Genomic DNA, 18,654 nt, shown 5'->3' on the forward strand with positions numbered 1-18,654 from the left:
TGCTTTTTCATTAGAGACTTGGTGTGGCAGTGTCTTGGTTGTAAGAAAACACCAACTGAGCGGCTTGATGTTGAGCCAATTGCAGCCTGTGGTTAAAGCCAATAGGGAATCCCAGATAAAGAGAGTTTGCATAGTCAATCCGAGACATTACTAAGGCAATAATCATTTGGATGACAGCATCCACCGTGAAGTATCTCCTGATTTTCCTTATTCTCCGAAGTTGGAGAAAACAAGAGGAGGAGAGAGCCCCTATCTGCTGTTTCAGGGATAGCCCTCATTGGTGAAAATATAAAGACTTTTAACTGCTTCTTGGGTGCTGGTGGGATCCCATCACAGGGGGCCCACAGGACCATGACCTGATTAAGGTAATGGTTAAGAAGGGAGGTGGCCATCTCAGGAAAATAGGAGAAAACTGTTTTAAGGACATGTGTGGGATAGATATTTGGAGAGCCTGATTTAATTATGTCGGTCAGCTCGATAAAGAGCTCTTTGCTAATGGCCGGAAAAGCGAAGTGTGTCAAGGGGTTTCTATCTTCCTCAAGAAGTGACAAACATACATGTGCTGGGTTGAATACTATCTTTTCTTACTTTTATTTTCTCAATAAAAAATGAAAACAAGTCGTTGCGCATAGACTTTGCGTGGGAGGCGCAGGTAAAGTTATTCTGTCTAGGTTGGAAATTTCTCTGACTGTCTCAAAGACAGTCAAGGTTTTGTTTTCCCGTTCATAATTTTATTTGGAAAGAGGGTAGATTTTGCATGCAAAGTTAGCTTTTTGTATGTTTTTAGTCTTGGGCGAAAACATCCCTGCTTTCAGGCAGGTAGGTATTTTTCCATTTCTGTTCTGCCTGCCTGAGATCAAGTTTAGCAATTTTCAACTCCTCTGAGAACCATTTAGATGCTTCATGGCGACGAGTGGGTTCAGGCTTGCACAGAAGGGCATGAATCTCTCTGGCTACACTAAGCCAGTTCGATATTGCTTCCTCATGGTCCAACAGGTTCCCAGTGTGGTCAGATAAAGTAGGAGTCAGTGTGTTGCAGAACAAATTAAGATCTGTACCCTTTTAGTTCCTGGAAAAATCCCCCAGGCATGTAGGAGGGATCGAAAAAAATAACTCTTTTAGGATAAATGTATTCAAGCAGTGGTCTGACCAAATGCAAGAGGAAACCCTAAGGTTAACTATGGTTAGACTGGAGGACCAAACCTGACCTAAAGTATGACCTCTAATGTAAATTGGGTGAAATACAAGTCAGTGAAAATTGAGATCAATTAAGGATTCCATTAGGTCTAAAGACGTTTGCCCAGCAATGTCCTCATTCGCCCAGTAATTAATACCCTATAATCTATATTCAGCCTATTTTTCCCTGACACGAATTCACCAGCGGGCCTTCGACCTAATCCTGCCTTTACTAGATGTTAGATCAATCCAGCAGATTTCTATCATATTGTACGGGCCTGCTCTGTGGTAGCAAACTATTGACCCGACGTGCTCTGTGACCTAATGGAGGTTCTTGGTTGAGAGGTTCGGCTCCCCCCCACTGCTGATACTGCTTGGTGTGTTTGAAGGGTCCAGAGGTACGAGAGCTGAACAATTGTTCTAGGGCTGTTCCAGGGAATGGCTTTCCTGGTTGCTAAGTGTGATAATGCTGCTAAATGAATGTCCTCTACTCCTCTAACCCAGCCGAGATGGTGGTGAGGAGTTTACTGGTGCTATCAACATAAGCGTGTGGTTTATGAAGCTAGAGGTTGCCCCCACAAACATAGGTAGGTTCGGGAGAAGTGGCTGGGTCATTTGGACTAACTTTGTACATGAATTAGACTGCTGGTTGAGACCGTTTGCTAGTCTGTAGTACCACTTGATTGTCTATGATCTGTGTAGTCGTTTTTCTTATGTATTGTGTTGATTGTGTGTCCACTGTTCAACTCTTGCCACTTTCGATGGTTTAAAGTAAGTAAAATCTGTTTATCAAAACAATAACAAAAATATCCTGCTTTGAGTGTCACAAGTAATCGAAAGTAACATTTCTGATGGAATATAAGAGTTAATAATAGATATGTCATAATAAATGAAATCATATTAGGTAATTTTGTTTAATTATCAAGTTATGTCAAAAGAGGCATGCTTAGCTGTGGAAGTAATTATTGTAATTTAAAGATTTTGGATGTAGACCAAAAACTAGCTCTCAAACCTTTATGATTTAATTTACTTTCCTTATTGCTTAAAAATAATTTACATTTTGTACCTTAAGGTTCTCTGGTTTTTTAATAAATTCTGAAGACCAAGTAAGCCTTCTTTTCTTTCAGACCAGTTTGAGCTGGCACATCGATTGAGCACCTCAGCAACATCTTCTGTTTGACGCATGTAGGTTGGAATGCTGCCATTGCGGGAGCTGTATGAACGTTCTGAACAGGCACTGGACGCATCACTGTTAGCATCGTCATCAGAATACATTCCATATGATTCATACCTCCTGCGGGCTGGTTTTTTCTATCACCAAAAAAGCTTCTTGTTAGTAGATGACACAGAACATTTGATCACATATAACATTGAGTACTTCGAACTGGATCATAGCATTTGCTTTCACAATCAATGTACACAGATCTCCATAAGAGATGGACAATAAACAAATTTTCACACGCATAGAGACAGTTTACTTGGCAAACTTGAGGCAATCTCCATTTAGAATATTTAATTGAAGTCTCTTTTGCTGTATTAGCTGTATGAAAGAATAAGGTTTTCTAAAACATGTATAAAAGTAGGAAGACAAGTTATAAAAATTGTAAAATATGAGCACACATTTTCAGTACCTTGAAACTGACAAATTGGTGTGAACTATTTGGAACAGCTATCAGATGGAATTGTTCATGTATTGGTCCATTTAGATATCGATCTACATTACCCTGGTCCTTTATTCAAAGTCTGAAGGTGTTTTTTTCAATTATGAACATGAGAATACCTTGAAATCTACTGGAAATTGCTTCCATATGCTATTAAAAGATAGCTGAGGATGTACAGTAAATCCCACCCAAGCTTGGGTTTTATGCGGACACAATCCCTATGCTTGCATAAGTTTACATCAGCACAAATTTAGGACTTTAAAAAAGGAGATAATCGCGGTTTGCTTTCAGCTGAGGTATTAGCAAAATGGTTTCGAGAAGAAAAAACAGCCTAGGGATAACAAACAGAGTGAATAGAAAAAAACTTTGCCCAACTCCTTAAATCCTAGTCTTTTCTCACTCACAACATATGGAAATATTCCACAACAATTAAATTAGAAAAGGGAGAAGTGCAGCGTCAAACAGCTTTAGAACAATGCAATGAAAGTATGAAGAACTTCTTGGCCCAGTGACTGCAGAATTCATGAGGAGACGTCTATATTGCCCCCAAAATACCTTTCTGACTTGTACATGCCTGATTATGGCTGTGAAAGCTCGGTAAGCCTGTGTCAGTTGGAAGGAAACCTTTGGGTTGGCTAGTACTGGTTAAGTAGCACTCAATGGCAGTGACCATCTCGTAGTGCAGTAAGACATCATCAGTGGAAGGGTTAAACCAACTCTTCACATTCAGACAAGAGATGGACAGCACTATCCTGCCCCCCCTTGAATGAGATCTAAAGACTTCAGCCATGCCATTCAAAGCCAGAACCGGCGAGCATTCCAATTCCAAGCAGCTTAGTCAATTAAATCCTGAAAAATGACTTGGGAAGTATCCCTTTCTGTCTAGCCAAGCCAGTATACTCACTGAAGGCTGGCACACTCAACCTTCAAGAGGTTGCTCTGGGTGAAAATTAATGTCAGGTCACCCTGGTAGCATTAATTAACAGCCTAAACACATCTAAGTTAGATCAACATATAATCAATACAAATGATTATGCCTAACTTATGTGAGCTGAGGAGAGAGCACTGATCCTTGCGGGACACCCTTGATGTTCTTTTTTCTCCCCGGCACTCAAAGAACTCGAATGGCTCCCTGCGGAAATGCGGAGCACCTTCAGAACGGCCTGCCTCACCCACAAGGCCCTCCACACCGGCAAACCGGAATACCTGGCAAACAAGCTCAAAAAAGCAGGCCAAGCCAGAAGCTTGAGAAGCTCCAACTCCCTGCTGCTCATCCTACCAAAAACCAGAAAGAAGAGAACTGCGGACTGCTCGTTCTCAGGAAATGCTCCCAAAATATGGAACGCCATCCCCCCGCACATCAGAACTATACCGTCCTATTCAGAATTCAAGAGCCAACTCAAATCCTTGTGCCTGATCCGTTCCCTTGGTTGCGGGTAACCTGGATCAGCAAGCGTCCCCTGAACCCATGCAGTAACATTGAATCATGCTACCAAGAAGTCCTGCTGTCCGAACTTTTCCGCATTCCAAATTGTCGCTCGCTGATCGCTTTATTGGATTTGTGTCATGTTGTTCTCTTTTCATTCCCTCTATTGTAAAGCGCTCTGCTACCTTCGGGTCTTGTTAGTGCTATAGCAAACTTCTAAATAATAATAATAATAAATAAATGTATGTTATTTTTTTGCTAAAAATAAGAATGCTGCCTCCAGACAACTTTAAGCTTGCAAGGACTAAAAACAAAATTGCTCCACACTTAAGGCAAAGCTCTTTACGTATAACGCTGTGGTGTTAAAATAATGAGCATATCATATGACCCATAACAGCTTTGGACTAGGAAATCTATCCCTTAATGTTCGCCCCTTGGTTGTGGCCATGCAGTTATAGATATACAGTGCTACTGTTCAAAAGATGACCACATCTGTCAAATAGCACAGGGCTATGGCTTCTCTTTAACTGTTTATTTTTAAAGTTTCAACAATGACATCAATAGGCTCTTGTGCTGTACAACTGGTTTTGAGCAACACATCATGAAATGGAGTGCATTTTCTTGATAGCCCTAGCAGCAATCAATAAACCCTTATGCATTGCCATGTGCATCACATTTTGCTTTATAGGCGCACTGCAAAAGATTGCCTAGCCTAAAGCGAACATACAATTTGCGACTGAGTTTCTGGGTGATCTCATTCAAATAAGATGCAAATCCAAGATTTTACTTCAGGCATAAGTATCCTGTCCGCAATGAACCTCTACCCCTGCGTTTTGATGTAGTTGTTCTAGCTTGTAGCTATCATTTACCAACTCAGCAGAAGTTGAATTTACAAGGTGAGGATGAGCCCAAATATCACCCCACCCAATCTCAGTAATGTTTTCTCTACATAGTCAGGCCACTTGCATATCCTGGGATGTTCAAATTCCTTTACAGCAGAAAGGGTCTTTTTGTATGTGCCTGCATAAGGCTTGATCTGAAGCTTAAAGCACTGCATGACTTTTGACAGCGCAATCAATTCAGAAATACTACTCAAGCCTAGTACATGCTTCAACGCAGCTGAAGGGGTTCCTGGGCTCCATCTCAGCAGGACTCTCAGGAATAGACTTGTCTGATTTTGGTGGTTTTAACATAACCCCCAAATGTTTGGTCACATACGGAGCGCCAGCCATCACTTTTGCTTTGTAAGCCTGTGATATAATACTAATAGTGAGTGACCATCTAATTTGTTTTTGCATCTCAACACTGCACCTGTAGTGTGGCTCAGATGCCAAAAGTTTGACCTTTTGCAAGGCTCGCGGACAGACCATGGTCTAGCATTATGCCAAGGCAATCAAATATACCCTTCTTTTCAAGATTAATTAATCTTGGAGGTAGAGAACTTTTCAAGTTTCTTTTTGTGTACAAGGCCATGAATTTAGTTTTGATAATATTGATCAGCAGATTTTCTTTGTAGAACAATACAAATCTCCTTAAAAACCAATGCAAAGACAGCTTGGTTAGGGACAACAGTAGAACATATTTTGCATATAAAAGCAGTGGGATCCTAACCCCTAATGTATGGACACATCCAGCTTCAACCAATCAAGGCTAGATGCAGCATTACTGACAGAAAGGCTAAAAAGTAAGGGTGATTACATACAATCTTGCCTAACTCTTTGCTGAAGGTTAAATTGCTCCGTGCATTGGCCTGGGTGCCAATATTGGATCTTTAATTTAGTGTGTTTCTGCATTTGTTGCAGGATGCTCACAATCTATTTTGGCTTTCCTTGCTGTATCGAACAATACCAGAGTTGTGTCTGTCAACAATTTGGAACATAAACATCAGGTCAAAAGTTAGTAATAACAGTGTTTTATGAGCTTGCTGTATGTTGATCAAATAAAGTAGCTTTAAAGACTAGATTTTGGTCCCCTGTACTTTTCTAAGTCTTGCCTGAGTACTAACCAGAATAATATAATCAAAACCCACTTCTAAAGGGCGTGGCTAAGCCGCGAAGCGCGATGGCCGCAGCTTAGCGGAGCTCTGCGAATCCCTATCATCCCCTGTCTATCCGGTACAAATATCCGCGGTTCAAGAGTGCAGTCCCTGCATGGGAATGTGTCCGGTGCAAGATCCTGAGTTGAAGTACCCCGAACAACGATAAGAGGCGGATATCCGGCCGCGTCTGTAGTGAGGCTGGGTGAGGAGAAGAAGCCGGGCCTCGCGTAGTGGTGAATGTGGGGAGCGAGTCTCTTCCCTGTGGCCCCACTGCGAGGAGTCATTGCCCAGGAGGCAATCCGGCGTACATCCCTGCAGAGGCTGACCTGGACGATCGCCTGGAGGTGCAGAGCAGACACTGAATCGACGAGGCCTGGGCAGGGTGCAGATGCCTGGGCCTCGAATGGAGAAGTGGGGACGGTAAATAGCCCTGGATGCCCTGGCGGTCTGACCAGTGACTGACACGTGATACTATGGCCCCACCAACTGGAGGCCGTCCCGAGTTTCCCCCTCCCTCCCCCCTCCATCAGAGTGAAGACTGTGGAAGTATATCCCAGGACCAAGAGGGCAGCAAATCGTGACGGCAGCCTGTGGGGGGAATAAGAACTGAGATCCTGCATGATGGCACGGGCGCGGCATGAGCGCCCTCACTTAGCCCACGATCTCCTGGCGGCTGCGTCGGCCACACTGCAAGGCTGGTGACCTTACCTATCCGTGGGTATCGCCCCGTGACGGCTAGGGGGGTAGAGAGGTGGAGGCCCACTTAGAGAACAGAGGCATTGATGGCACCCACTACTCAACAACAACTGCAAAATAGGGCGCACTTGGTGCACTCAGCCATCAGAAGCACCACTACTTCCCTACAGCACCATCCAATGCGAGTCAGGTGGAATGCTATCCTTACGGGTGTGCACCTGACAGTTTGCTTCCCCGGCACAGGGACTGGAGCAGTGATTGACCTGTACGTTCCCAGAGAGCACCGCTATTGCTACCTGTCGCCCGGCGTACACTGTTGACCTTGAAGAGGCGTAGCTCACTACTGCCTCTGTACTCCTGGCCCCCTCAGACTGGGGCGAGGGTGTGCTCACCCAGGTGCCAAACAAAAGCACGGGCCAACACCGCCAGCACTTACCCGATCTCCTCCTGACCACGAAACTTACCCCTGAGGGATCACGGACAAACCTGGGTGCGGTGGCAGTGTGGTCGCCGGCGTTGGGAGTAAATCCGTTCTGTTATCCTTGTCGTGATCCATCACTGTTAACACAGCTGGGACAAGGTATTGAAGCGCAATGTCGTCAACTAGGGACAGCAAACCCGTGCAGCAGAATAAACTGGACAGATACACGCTCCCCAAAACACTGATGCTTGATCCCTCCCCTAAGGGCAAGGGTGCAGCAACACAAGGAGAAGTAGAACTGGAACCCACGCTCAAGGACGTCCTCGAAGCGATCGCCGGGATCAAGAATTCACTAGAACATAAGATGGACGCCATTACCGTGGAGGTCAATATGCTTCGTGCGGATATGAATAAAAATAATGAACAAGTCAACCGAGTTGAACTCACTACCGCGAGCCTAGTGGAAGATGCCTCCCAACTACAATCATATGACTTGCAAACATTCTGGAAATTTGCAGAAAACAAGCTGGATGATTATGAAGGACGCCTGCAGTGCAACAATGTGCGAATCTTAGGTGTCCGGAAAAATCAGAGGGGTAGGCCACGGATCTCTTTGTGGAAGATCTCATTCTTAAACACTTGCAACCCAAGCGGATCTGGAAATTTTTCGTCATTGAGAGATCCCTTAGAGTCCCTGGGGTCTGCCGAAACTCGGGGACCCCCCTCGTCCGATCCTGGCCAGAGTCCTCAACTTCCGAGAAATTATACTCCAGCATGCCAGGGCGGGGCCATCCTTGAAATACGAAAACGAGGACATAACCTTCTTTCCAAACTGTCACCCAGCTAGGTCAGAGGCAAAGACGCTCCTTTCTGGGGATCAAGAAGACCCTGAGAGACAAAGGCTACAAGTACGCCATGCAGCTCCCAGCCAGGCTTCGAGTGGAGGCAGACGGCAGGGCCTGGTTCTTTGAGTACCCAGAATCAGCAGCGGAATGGTTGGAGAGTCGCTGACCGGTGATTCATATGACGCTGGGGGTAAAACCGGTGGGGGAGGGGGGACGGGTGGGACCTAGAGGGCAGAAGTGACGTCGATTTTAGCCTACATACTAATCTGATCAAGTTGGAGAGTAGGACCTAACACAGGGTCACACCAGTAGGTATACGCGTAAGCTACGGACCCTTCTCCAGCATGCGATTGAGTGACATTTTGAGTTACTTGCAAAGGATTGCACAATTGTAAATTTTTGTGATGGGGGGGCACCACGTACCCCACTTTTCTACCTTTAGTTATCTTGTGGGGTGACAGGCACTCTGCAAGGTTGATCATTGGCAGTTTGAAGCCCAGAGTGCAGGGGCGCAGGGAGGGGGGCGGTTGGGAGGGAAAGTTAATGTTGTTAAGTTTTGAACCTGATGCAGGATTTGATCGATTGACTACACTGAGTTGTAATACAGTGCGGGAGCGATTAACTCATATAAAATTCAGATGGGTACACAGTGGGATATAGGGGCTAGAGTCCTCAGCTGAAATGTTAATGGGCTTGGTGACAAGATAAAGCGTAGTATGGTCCATCAGTATATCAAAAGACTGGCCCCAGACATAATCCTGTTACAAGAAACGCATTTGATTGGGAACCCATGCCAGGCAATGAATAGGGGCGGATATAAGTTAGTGGCGCATGCAGGCTTTACATCCGGGTCACGAGGCGGGAGCATCTTAGTTAAAAATGTGTTCCCCTTCACAGCACAATCCACATGGTCTGATAACCGGGTATACATGTCGGAGATCGGGTCTGTGGGAAGGTAGGACTATTACATTTGTCTCAGTGTATGCTCCCCCTGGCCTTCAGAGTGATGCATTTAAGGACCGAGAAGTAGTACTTTTATCAGTCCTGCAAGGCCTCCTCGTGATAGAGGGAGATTTTAACGATATGGTGTCTGGAGCTCTGGATCGTCACCCCCCCAAAGGACATTAGACCTGCACAGCGGTGGCTACCTGACTTCCTTGAAGACATGGGATTGGTGGGTGGATGGAGGACACATAACCCGGATAGGGCCCAATACACCTTCTTGTCAAGTGCCCATTGTAGACTGTCCCGTATCGACTATAGCCTAGTCCCAGCGATGCAGGCATGCGATATTCGTGAGATCCGCCATTTAGGCAGAGGTATCTCAGACCGTTCTCCGATCTGGATGCATGTGGTCCTGCGCCAAATGAGTGCAGGGAGAATTGCTCCCATTAATCCGTGGTATTTATGCGACCCCGAAATTCGAAAGCAAATAACTCAGGCCACGGACCACTACTTCCAAGAAAATGAGGGAACTGTAGAATCATCCCAAACGTTATGGGAAGGCTATAAATCAGTCATCCGCAGGGAAGCAATATCCCTTATTGTGGGTAAGAAAAAAGACAAACAAAAAGACTTGGTGAGGGCGGAAGACGAAGCGTTTAAATTGGAAGAAGAGTTGGAGCTTGCAGTGACATCTGAGAAGTTGCACCTCTTGAACATAAATCAAGACGAGTTCAGAGGCATAGCAACTGACAGAGCTAGGGCGCAGGGGAGGGAAACTCAGAGCAGAATTTATATACAAGGAGACAAGGCAGGGAAGTTGATTGCATGACTAGATAGAAAGAATGGGCTGCCCTTCTTGTGCCTGAACTGAACGAAAAGGGTACCGACTGTCACAGACCCGCAGCAAATAGCAGACTGGTGTGCAGAATATTATCAGACGGTATACCGTACGGAGGAGCAGTACATGGAGGGTGAAAACAGTGCCTTGCTCCGTGATATCGCGCTCCCACCCTGAGAGACGAGAATCAGAATATCTCGAGTCCACTTTCTCGAATAATGAGGTGGCGGAGACGATACGGGTGATTCATTCAGGGAAAGCATTGGGCCCTAACGGCATACAGAACGAGATATACAAGCTGGGGCCAGACAAACCTTCACTTAATGTTCATGGGTAGCAGAGAAAAAGGGACACTTCCTATAGATCAAAGGATAGCCATCATTGTGGTCATCCACAAAGCGGTAAGCCCAAAACCTGTTGTACATCGATATCACTGCTCAATGCAGAACCCAAGATCCTAGCAAAAATGTTGGCTATACGTCTGGTAAAAGGGATTGATAGCCTAGTGCATCCGGACCAATCAGGCTTCATGCCGCACCACACCGCAACACTGCCTTAAATCTACGCAGATTGTATGTAGTGTTGAGCAGAGCTACAACTATCCTAGAACCAGCAGTACTGATATCACTGGACGCCACCATGACGTTTGATATAGTGGAATGGCCGTAACTCTTTGCTTTACTAGACAAATTGGGATTCGGATCCCACTTCATGAGCTGGATCCAGCTATTATACTCAAAGCCCATAGCTCGAGTTGTTGTGAACAACCGCAAGTCCACGGCATTTCAACTTAGCTGTGGTACACGCCAGGGGTGTCCTTTATCACCCCTCCTATTTGCTGGCGGTGATAAAGAACACCCCTGGCGGTATGGATCTGCAGGGATCCAGTGATTTGCAGTATGCGCTGGTCCCTGGACTTGCGAAAATGGGATAGCCGTTTATGCAGACAACATTCTGCTATACCTGACCTCCCCGAGAGCCTCTTTAATATGCCTGCTGGACATCCTCGCAGTATTTGGCAGATACTACAGGTTTACCATAAACTGGTCCAAATCTGTGGTTTATGTCGTGCAGGGAAAACCACCCGTTCTCCCGAGGGGCTGCCCGATCCAGATAGCATCAGATGGCTTCCACTACGTCTGCATATTTATTACATTAAACTCCACGCTCAGCTTCACCCACAACCTCCTACCACCAATTCAGAGATTGAAAATCGATATCAAACACTGGAAGTCTTTGCCCCTCTAATTGTTGGGTAAAGCTGTCCTTTTCAAAATGATGGTTCTGCCCAGTTTCCTTTACGCCCTCCAGAACTCGATGGATCCAGTTCCCAAATCATATGTTAAAGAGATTGAGAATCTTCAAAGAAATCACTTATGGGATGGTAAACCCCGGATTGCCTCAGCTAAGCTCACCCTCAACTGGTACGACGGTGGCATCAGTCTCCCCAATATTAAAAAATATTATTGGGCAGCCCATCTAGCTGAAATTAACCAGGGGATGTATGGTCGTCCGGACGATCCAGGCTACGCCATGGATAGGTGGCTCCTCCCTGGAGGGGACTACAGTAGAGCACTTGTAAATACCCCCCCACAGGTCCGACGGCACACTTAGTCCACATATGGCATGTTGTGAACAAACACCTGGGATGGGACCGCAGACTCACCTAGGCAACTCCTCTCTGGAATTCCGAAAAGCTAGGAAGCCTGTGGCAAACCAAGAAGTTTGATAAATGAGACCTTATAGGAATTTCCCAGCTTTAAGACCTCTAGGTCAAAGATAAAATCCTTCTCTTTCCCGCCCTTCAACAGCAATATAGACTGGCAGACATTGAGCATTATAGGTACCTCCAAGTTCGACACGCCCTCCACGCTCACCTCAATGGTAAGTCCCCCCCCTCCCAGACGCCTCCCCCTTGGGAGGATAGAATACTTGATGGCAATCTCCCCGAAAAAAACATCTCTCTGATCTACAAAAAGCTAATAAAAAATATGGAAGACCCACTCCAGTCCCTCAAAGAAAAATGGATTCGAGACGGCCTAGAACTCGATGAGGAAAATTGGCGAGAGGCGGTCTCCTACCCGAGGGAGGTGGCGGTCCAGGCCAGGTTACGTTTAGTGCAACTTAAAATTCTATACAGGATCTACACCACTGGGCCGGGTTTGGTCCGTATGGGCAGAACAGATAGTGGAGAGTGCAGACGTGGGTGTGGGAGGTTGGCACTTTTATCCACATTATATGGGCATGTGAGCACATACAAACTTACTGGCTTGCCTTACAATCGCACTCTTCGTGAGGTACTCACAGTCGATTTACAGCTGGAGGCACGCAGGTGCCTCCTAAACATTTGGGAACCAACAGACCTCACCTCTTTCACTAAGCAATGGGCAACCCTGGCAGTAATCATCGCAAAAAAGAACATAGCATAAAACTGGGGGGCGCACCAACCGCCAACATAGAAAAATGGAAGGAAGATTTAGACTGGTGCATGTTCTGGGTAAAAATCAGTCTATGTAGCCAGAGGATGTCCCAGGAAATGGATCAGGGTATGGGGCTTGGAACTCATATAGAGGAATTATTTGCACCCCACCGGCACCCCTGAATGAAGACTAGACTCTTAACCCCCTATTGGTCATATATTGTTCATTGTGACTTGATTCTCTGTGACCCAGGTCGGAAACTTGGAAGATATATTGTCTCCTGCTCATATGTTGCTGTGGTGTGTTATGTCGATGATGTTTAGTAAAAAGATTTATATTAAAAAAAAACACTTCTACATTCTACTAAGCAAAACTTTGCCTTCCATTTACCATCCAGTAAAGAAATTGGGCGATTAGAGGGTCTGAGAGTGAACCATTTTTCCACAATGGTGCAAACATTACCAACCTACATGAGGCTAAAACAATCACTGGGGAAACAAAATTAAAAGGTGAGACAGGCAGTGGCACATATGTTTTTTAGCTTTATATGAATCAGATAGAATTTGCCACCTCAGCTACAGTGAGAAGTGGTACTTGCCCAGCATTGAGGCTGAGATTTTGCCGATGCAAGAAGTAGTCTGGGGTATAAGGATGAAAGTCTCCACTGCCCTCTGACCAGTACTGTTGGACCCACTCTGCTGTGCTTACCTAAGTATTAAAGCAGTTTGGCCTACTCATGAAGCTCCATGTAATAACATTCCCGATTAACTTGCAGTCTTTATCCCAGGTAGACAATAACACATCATTCCATACTCTTCTGTGCATTTCTTTCCATCTTCTAACAGCATCCGCACTGTTTCTATGCCCTATGAAGTAGTGCTTTCCTATTTGCTGTACCATTTAAACACTCAAAATCATTGTTCTTTTGCAGATGTCTGGCGTGGTGATGAGTAACAAACAGTGGGAGATTTCACTGATTAGATTCTCATACAACTGGTTGAAATGATACATTTCCATTGGACCCCTCTTCAGTTTTCCCTCAAATTCTTTATCAACTAAGTGCAATATCGCTTGGGCCACACATGAATAGGTCTCTGGCCTCGATCTTATAATTTTTTGGCTTTTGTCTATAAATAGCGCTACTGAGGCTACTAGTGATTCTATAGGTGGGACAGGGACAATTGTAACATTGGAGATCCAAATATATTAATGAAAACAATCTATTTGGCAACTCTCTCTTCATTTCTATATGAGCAACCAGCTGGTGTAACTCGAGAGTGCGTTCAGCCATTCAATGACAGAAGGTAACTCATGTAAATGGATAACTTCTCCTTACTAATATTTATAGCACTTTGCATTTCTGCTTACGGGGCCCGCATGCTGTACTTCCTCAGCAATTTCAGTGCAAGGTTAGACTTAATATCTCTTACATTAAAGTTGACATTCGCTGCAAAAGGGTGTTTTGCTCCAATAATAAAATTATTTCTCAACATTATTATCTTGGCCTTCAGAGGACCAGTCACACATTATCCCTCTATCAGGTCCTTCCCTAGTGGGTTTTAAACATTAAAAATGCTAATCATTATCAATAACCTTTAAGCTGATGAACTGTAAGTTATAGTTTATAACTTCGTAGTTTACAGTGTTTGTGAACAGGGCAAAATAAACACACATCATCCAAACTCCTGATTGCCTTCCTGGTTTCTCGTCGATGCAGGTCTGCACTAGGACACAACGCGGTTGACTTCAGTTTCATTAGGAGCCCATGACTACTGGAAGCAACAAATGTTTTCTGATGAGCCACTGCCATTCCTCTTCTTTCAAGCCTGCAAAGCTCCAGTATATGATACAGAGGGAAAGTTCCCCTGTTGGGCTCTTGCTACTAGAAGCTCACTGCTGCATTGGTCTATCTGAAATGCCAGCCTTTGGGGGCAGTTGGTACTCTATTTGCAGTATAACGTCTACTCTCATCTTGCTGATAGCAATGCAGGTTGCTTGAATGAGCTCTCAATTGGTTTGGCTGTACATATAGTGGCCTAGCACAGCGCACATACATGTGTGGATTTCTTTAATTTCTTTAACTCTAACAGTTATTGTCCATCTTGCTTTCTTTGTCAGGTACTCTTGGCATAAGTTACCTCTAGACCTGGGTTCCAGTGATTTGAATGGTAACTTATCTGCAGAATCAAGCAAGGACCGATTGATGCGAATAAATATGACCATCTTTGGTGGTACTATTATCTTGTCAGGAGAAAGGATACACTATCCTTCATTGAGTAAGCTCCTGTGGTTCCAGTTGCCCACATGGAATCAGGGGAAGGGTGACCAATTCTCCATATTTTTTTACTAGCGGGTAATTCCAAGTTTTTTTTTGATAATCAACTTTATTAGTTTTATAAGAACAGAGAAAATTCATTGGTTTCAGTTCAATAGGCATTAAAGGGAACATGACAGGATTGATTGATGACAAAGATAGGGCCGGTCCATGAGTGTCTGACACAGCAGTCCATACAGTAATTACAGTGTTACGCGGATTAAAAGGAAGACAGATCATCATGGTGGCAGCATATTAAACCATTTACCCCACACTTTGTTGAATAGATCAGGACATCCCCGGGCTTCAAATAGGGCCTCTTCCTGGATCCCACACCAGTCTACACCCCTCCTCCATCCCTGCACAGTAGGTGCCTTAGCCTGCGACCAGTGCGCTGCTATGTCTCTCTTGGCCACCGCCATTTCTGTCCCCAAAAGGCGCTTATTCATCCTAGAGCCATCCAGGCCATCAAAGACCCCCAACAGCATATGCATTGGATCAAGTGGAACCTCCCACCCCAAGGCCTGCGTGAGTTCAAGCTCCACTCCCCTCCAAAACGGCGCCAGCGCCGGACAACACCATACCATGTGGTAAAAATCGGCAGGAGTAGAGGCATCGCGTGCATGCCAGAGAGGGCTGCAACCGGGCCCGGAATAGACGTGCCAGGGTGAGGTGTGCCACGTGGAGGTAGTACAACTGGATTAGGCGCAGCTTGGAGGATGTGGTCAGTGTTTTGGGCACCATGTGGGCATCCCTCCAATCTGCCTCTTCTAGGGGGTCCAGCCAACCCTCCCAGCGAGCCTTGAGTCGATCTAGGGAATCGGGACCATTATTCACCAGGTGATCGATATATGCCAGATACACCCCCCCTGCCCAGGTTACCGATCATCACCTGAGCCTCCAATGGGCTAGATTCTGGAAGGGAGACAGGAGGTGAGACATGCGTGTGGAGGGCGTGTCTGAGTTGCAGGTAACGATAGAGTTGGGAGTGAGTAAGAGCGTGGCGCTGCTGTAGGTCTGCAAAGCAACGGAGGATCCCCCACCCAGACATCCCCTAGCACTGAAACTCCAATGAGGTCCCACCTGCGGAACTCCTGCAGGGACGAGACCTCCTGCATCCAGAACCCATGCCAAAGTGCCGTCTGTCGAGTGAGTGTCCGGTCCCACGGCATATGACGTAGGGCTGAGCGCCAGGCTAGAAACACTGTCCTGGTGACCGGGGCCATTGCCTGTGGCACTGGACTACCATACAAAAATGCCTGAACCTGCGTGAAGTCCAGCACACACTGTGTTCCACACGATAGGCAGGGTCGGACCAGCCGCCCGCATACCAGTCGTGGATAACGATGAGTTTCGTGGCCAGGTAGTAGAGGTTGAGATTGGTCACCCCCATACCCCTGTCAAAGGGGGGAATGCGACAGTGTGCCAGGGATAAGCGTGGTCTCCCGCCTCCCCAAAGAAACCGGGTGAGGACGCCGTCGAGCTCGCGAAACCAACTACCCGGAAGGTGGACCGTGACATTCTGCAGTATGTAAAGGAAACGGGAAAGGACCATCATTTTGAAGAGCGCACTTCTGCCTAGGGGGTTTAGGGGAAGTTTCTGCCATTTCTTGAGATCCGCCTTCATCCTGACGACCATGGGCGTAACGTTCAGGGCCCACTCAAGCTCGGGTAGAAGAGCTACCCAGACGCCAAGGTATTTGACCGAGTGCCTCCTAAGGGAGATATCCGACTGCCAGTCATAGCACTCTCTGGAGGGATGCAGTGGGACCAGAGTGGATTTCGCTGTGTTGAGGCGAAGCCCAGAGACTAGCTCGAAATCCGAAAGGACCTTCAGGCACCTGGGGCCAGAACATACCGGATCCGCCAGGTAGAGCAGCACATCGTCCGCATATAGGGCTATCTTGTCCACTTGGCTCAAGTCCCAGGTCCAACCCCGAATAAGTGGGTCCTGTCGGAGGAGTGCCGCCAGGGGCTCCATCGCCAATGCGAAGAAGAGTGGCGAGAGAGGGCACCCCTGACGTGTGCCCCTCCGGATAGGGAAGGCCTCGGAGAGCTCTCCGTTAATGAGTACACAGGCTCTGGGGTTAATGTAGAGAACTTTAATGAGATGGCGGAACGAGGAACCGAAATCCATCTTGCAGGTAATCCCAATTCACCGTGTCAAAGGCCTTCTCGAAGTCTAAGAAAAGGAGGGCTAGGTATGGGGTTAGCCAATCAAGGTGGGCCAGAGCCAGGTGGAGGCGACGAATGCAGTGGCGGGTGCCTATAGCCGTCATGAACCCACATTGGTCGGGGTGGACCAGGTCCTGCAGGAGGGGTCGGAGTCTATGAGCCAAGACAGTGGCGAAGAGCTTTATCTCCGTGTTGATCAGCGAGATCGGGCGGGAGCCCGCACAGCTCAAGGATGACGGCTGCGTCTTTGGAATAACCACTATCGTGGCCAAATCTGAGTCAGGTGGAAATGTTGTTTAGAAAACAAAGGACCCCTATAGTTAGACTAGCTATAACATAGGGAAATGAACAAGTGAGAGAAAGTTATAGCTAGAAACTGTTCTTAGACAAATTCTATCCTAAGAAATACCCTTTGTTGTCTGAGATATAGATATATATAAGACAAGCACTCTACAATGGCATTATAGGAAAAAAACAGTAATATTGATCAGTATATATATATATATATATTTATTTTTTATAAAAATTATTTTTTCTTTTTTTCAAATTTTATAGAGTTGATATTTGAGTAGATCATACAATGATTTGATTCTGTATTTGGAGATCCGATTAGTTATTACATGTAAATAAATTCATACACAAACATAGATATATACAAATCCTTTGTGATAGACGAGAAACGTTGGCTCAGGCAGTGCGGCAGATGTCCACAACGCGCTCTTCGGCAAACATGCCCTCATCAGGTAGCCGTCCACTACTCAAAAACAAGATGAAAAATAGTGATATACTGTGGTTTCAGCTCAGTCGAGTTATCACAATAAATAAAGCAGACTTAGATATAAAAGCATTAAGATATTGTTGAGGAGGTTCAATTTCATGGAGTGCGTCCTAGGATTCCCAAAATTAGGTGACCGTCTCATATGCTTCAATATAAATAGAGATAAGGGAAGCTCCTCACAAAGTCCCAGAACGAACGCAGAGCCAGCTTCAGACGTTTTATGTAATGAGTAGACTTCAAACGATAATTTGGTTTCTTCATTTAAGGAAAATACCGTCGACTATAGCGTAAACGGCTGCTTTCTAGCTACAACATGTAAAACTCGGCGGCAATTCTTATTTTATCTAAATTCATCGATCTATGACTCAGATAACCGCAAATGATCGTTTGAAGTCTACTCATTACATAAAACGTCTGAAGCTGGCTCTGCGTTCGTTCGGGGACTTTCATGTGAGGAGCTTCCCTTATCTCTATCTATATTGAAGCCATATGAGACGGTCGCCTAATTTCATCAGGAATCCGAGGACGCACTCCATGAAATTCAACCTCCTCAACAATATCTTCATGCTTTTATATCTAAGTCTGCTTTATTTATTGTGATGTATGAATTTATTCACATGTAATAACTAATCGGATCTCCAAATACAGAATCAAATCATTGTATGATCTACTCAAATATCAACTCTATAAAATTTGAAAAAAAGAAAAAATAATTGTTTTATAAAAAATATATATATATACTGATCAATATTACTGTTTTTTTCCTATAATGCCATTGTAGAGTGCTTGTCTTATATATGTCTATATCTCCGACAACAAAGGGTATTTCTTAGGATAGAATTTGTCTAAGAACAGTTTCTAGCTATAACTTTCTCTCACTTGTTCAGGTGGAAATGTGCCAGTCTCCGCCACATGGCGGAA

General features: G+C 45.4%; 1 protein-coding gene across 48 annotated transcripts in view; it reads right to left on the reverse strand.

The window, feature by feature from the left end:
* The window catches only part of CLASP2 (cytoplasmic linker associated protein 2), a 1,795,600-nt gene that overhangs the window by 534,977 nt on the left and 1,241,969 nt on the right, over positions 1–18,654 (reverse strand). For all 48 annotated transcript variants that reach the window (XM_086964693.1, XM_086964694.1, XM_086964709.1 and 45 more), the window contains one exon: positions 2,243–2,487. In XM_086964693.1, the coding sequence (XP_086820819.1) occupies positions 2,243–2,487 (245 nt within the window). The remainder of the gene's footprint in view (positions 1–2,242; positions 2,488–18,654) is intronic.

This window comes from Lissotriton vulgaris, chromosome 4_1 (genome assembly GCF_964263255.1).
Source record: "Lissotriton vulgaris chromosome 4_1, aLisVul1.2, whole genome shotgun sequence".
NCBI lineage: Eukaryota > Metazoa > Chordata > Amphibia > Caudata > Salamandridae > Lissotriton > Lissotriton vulgaris.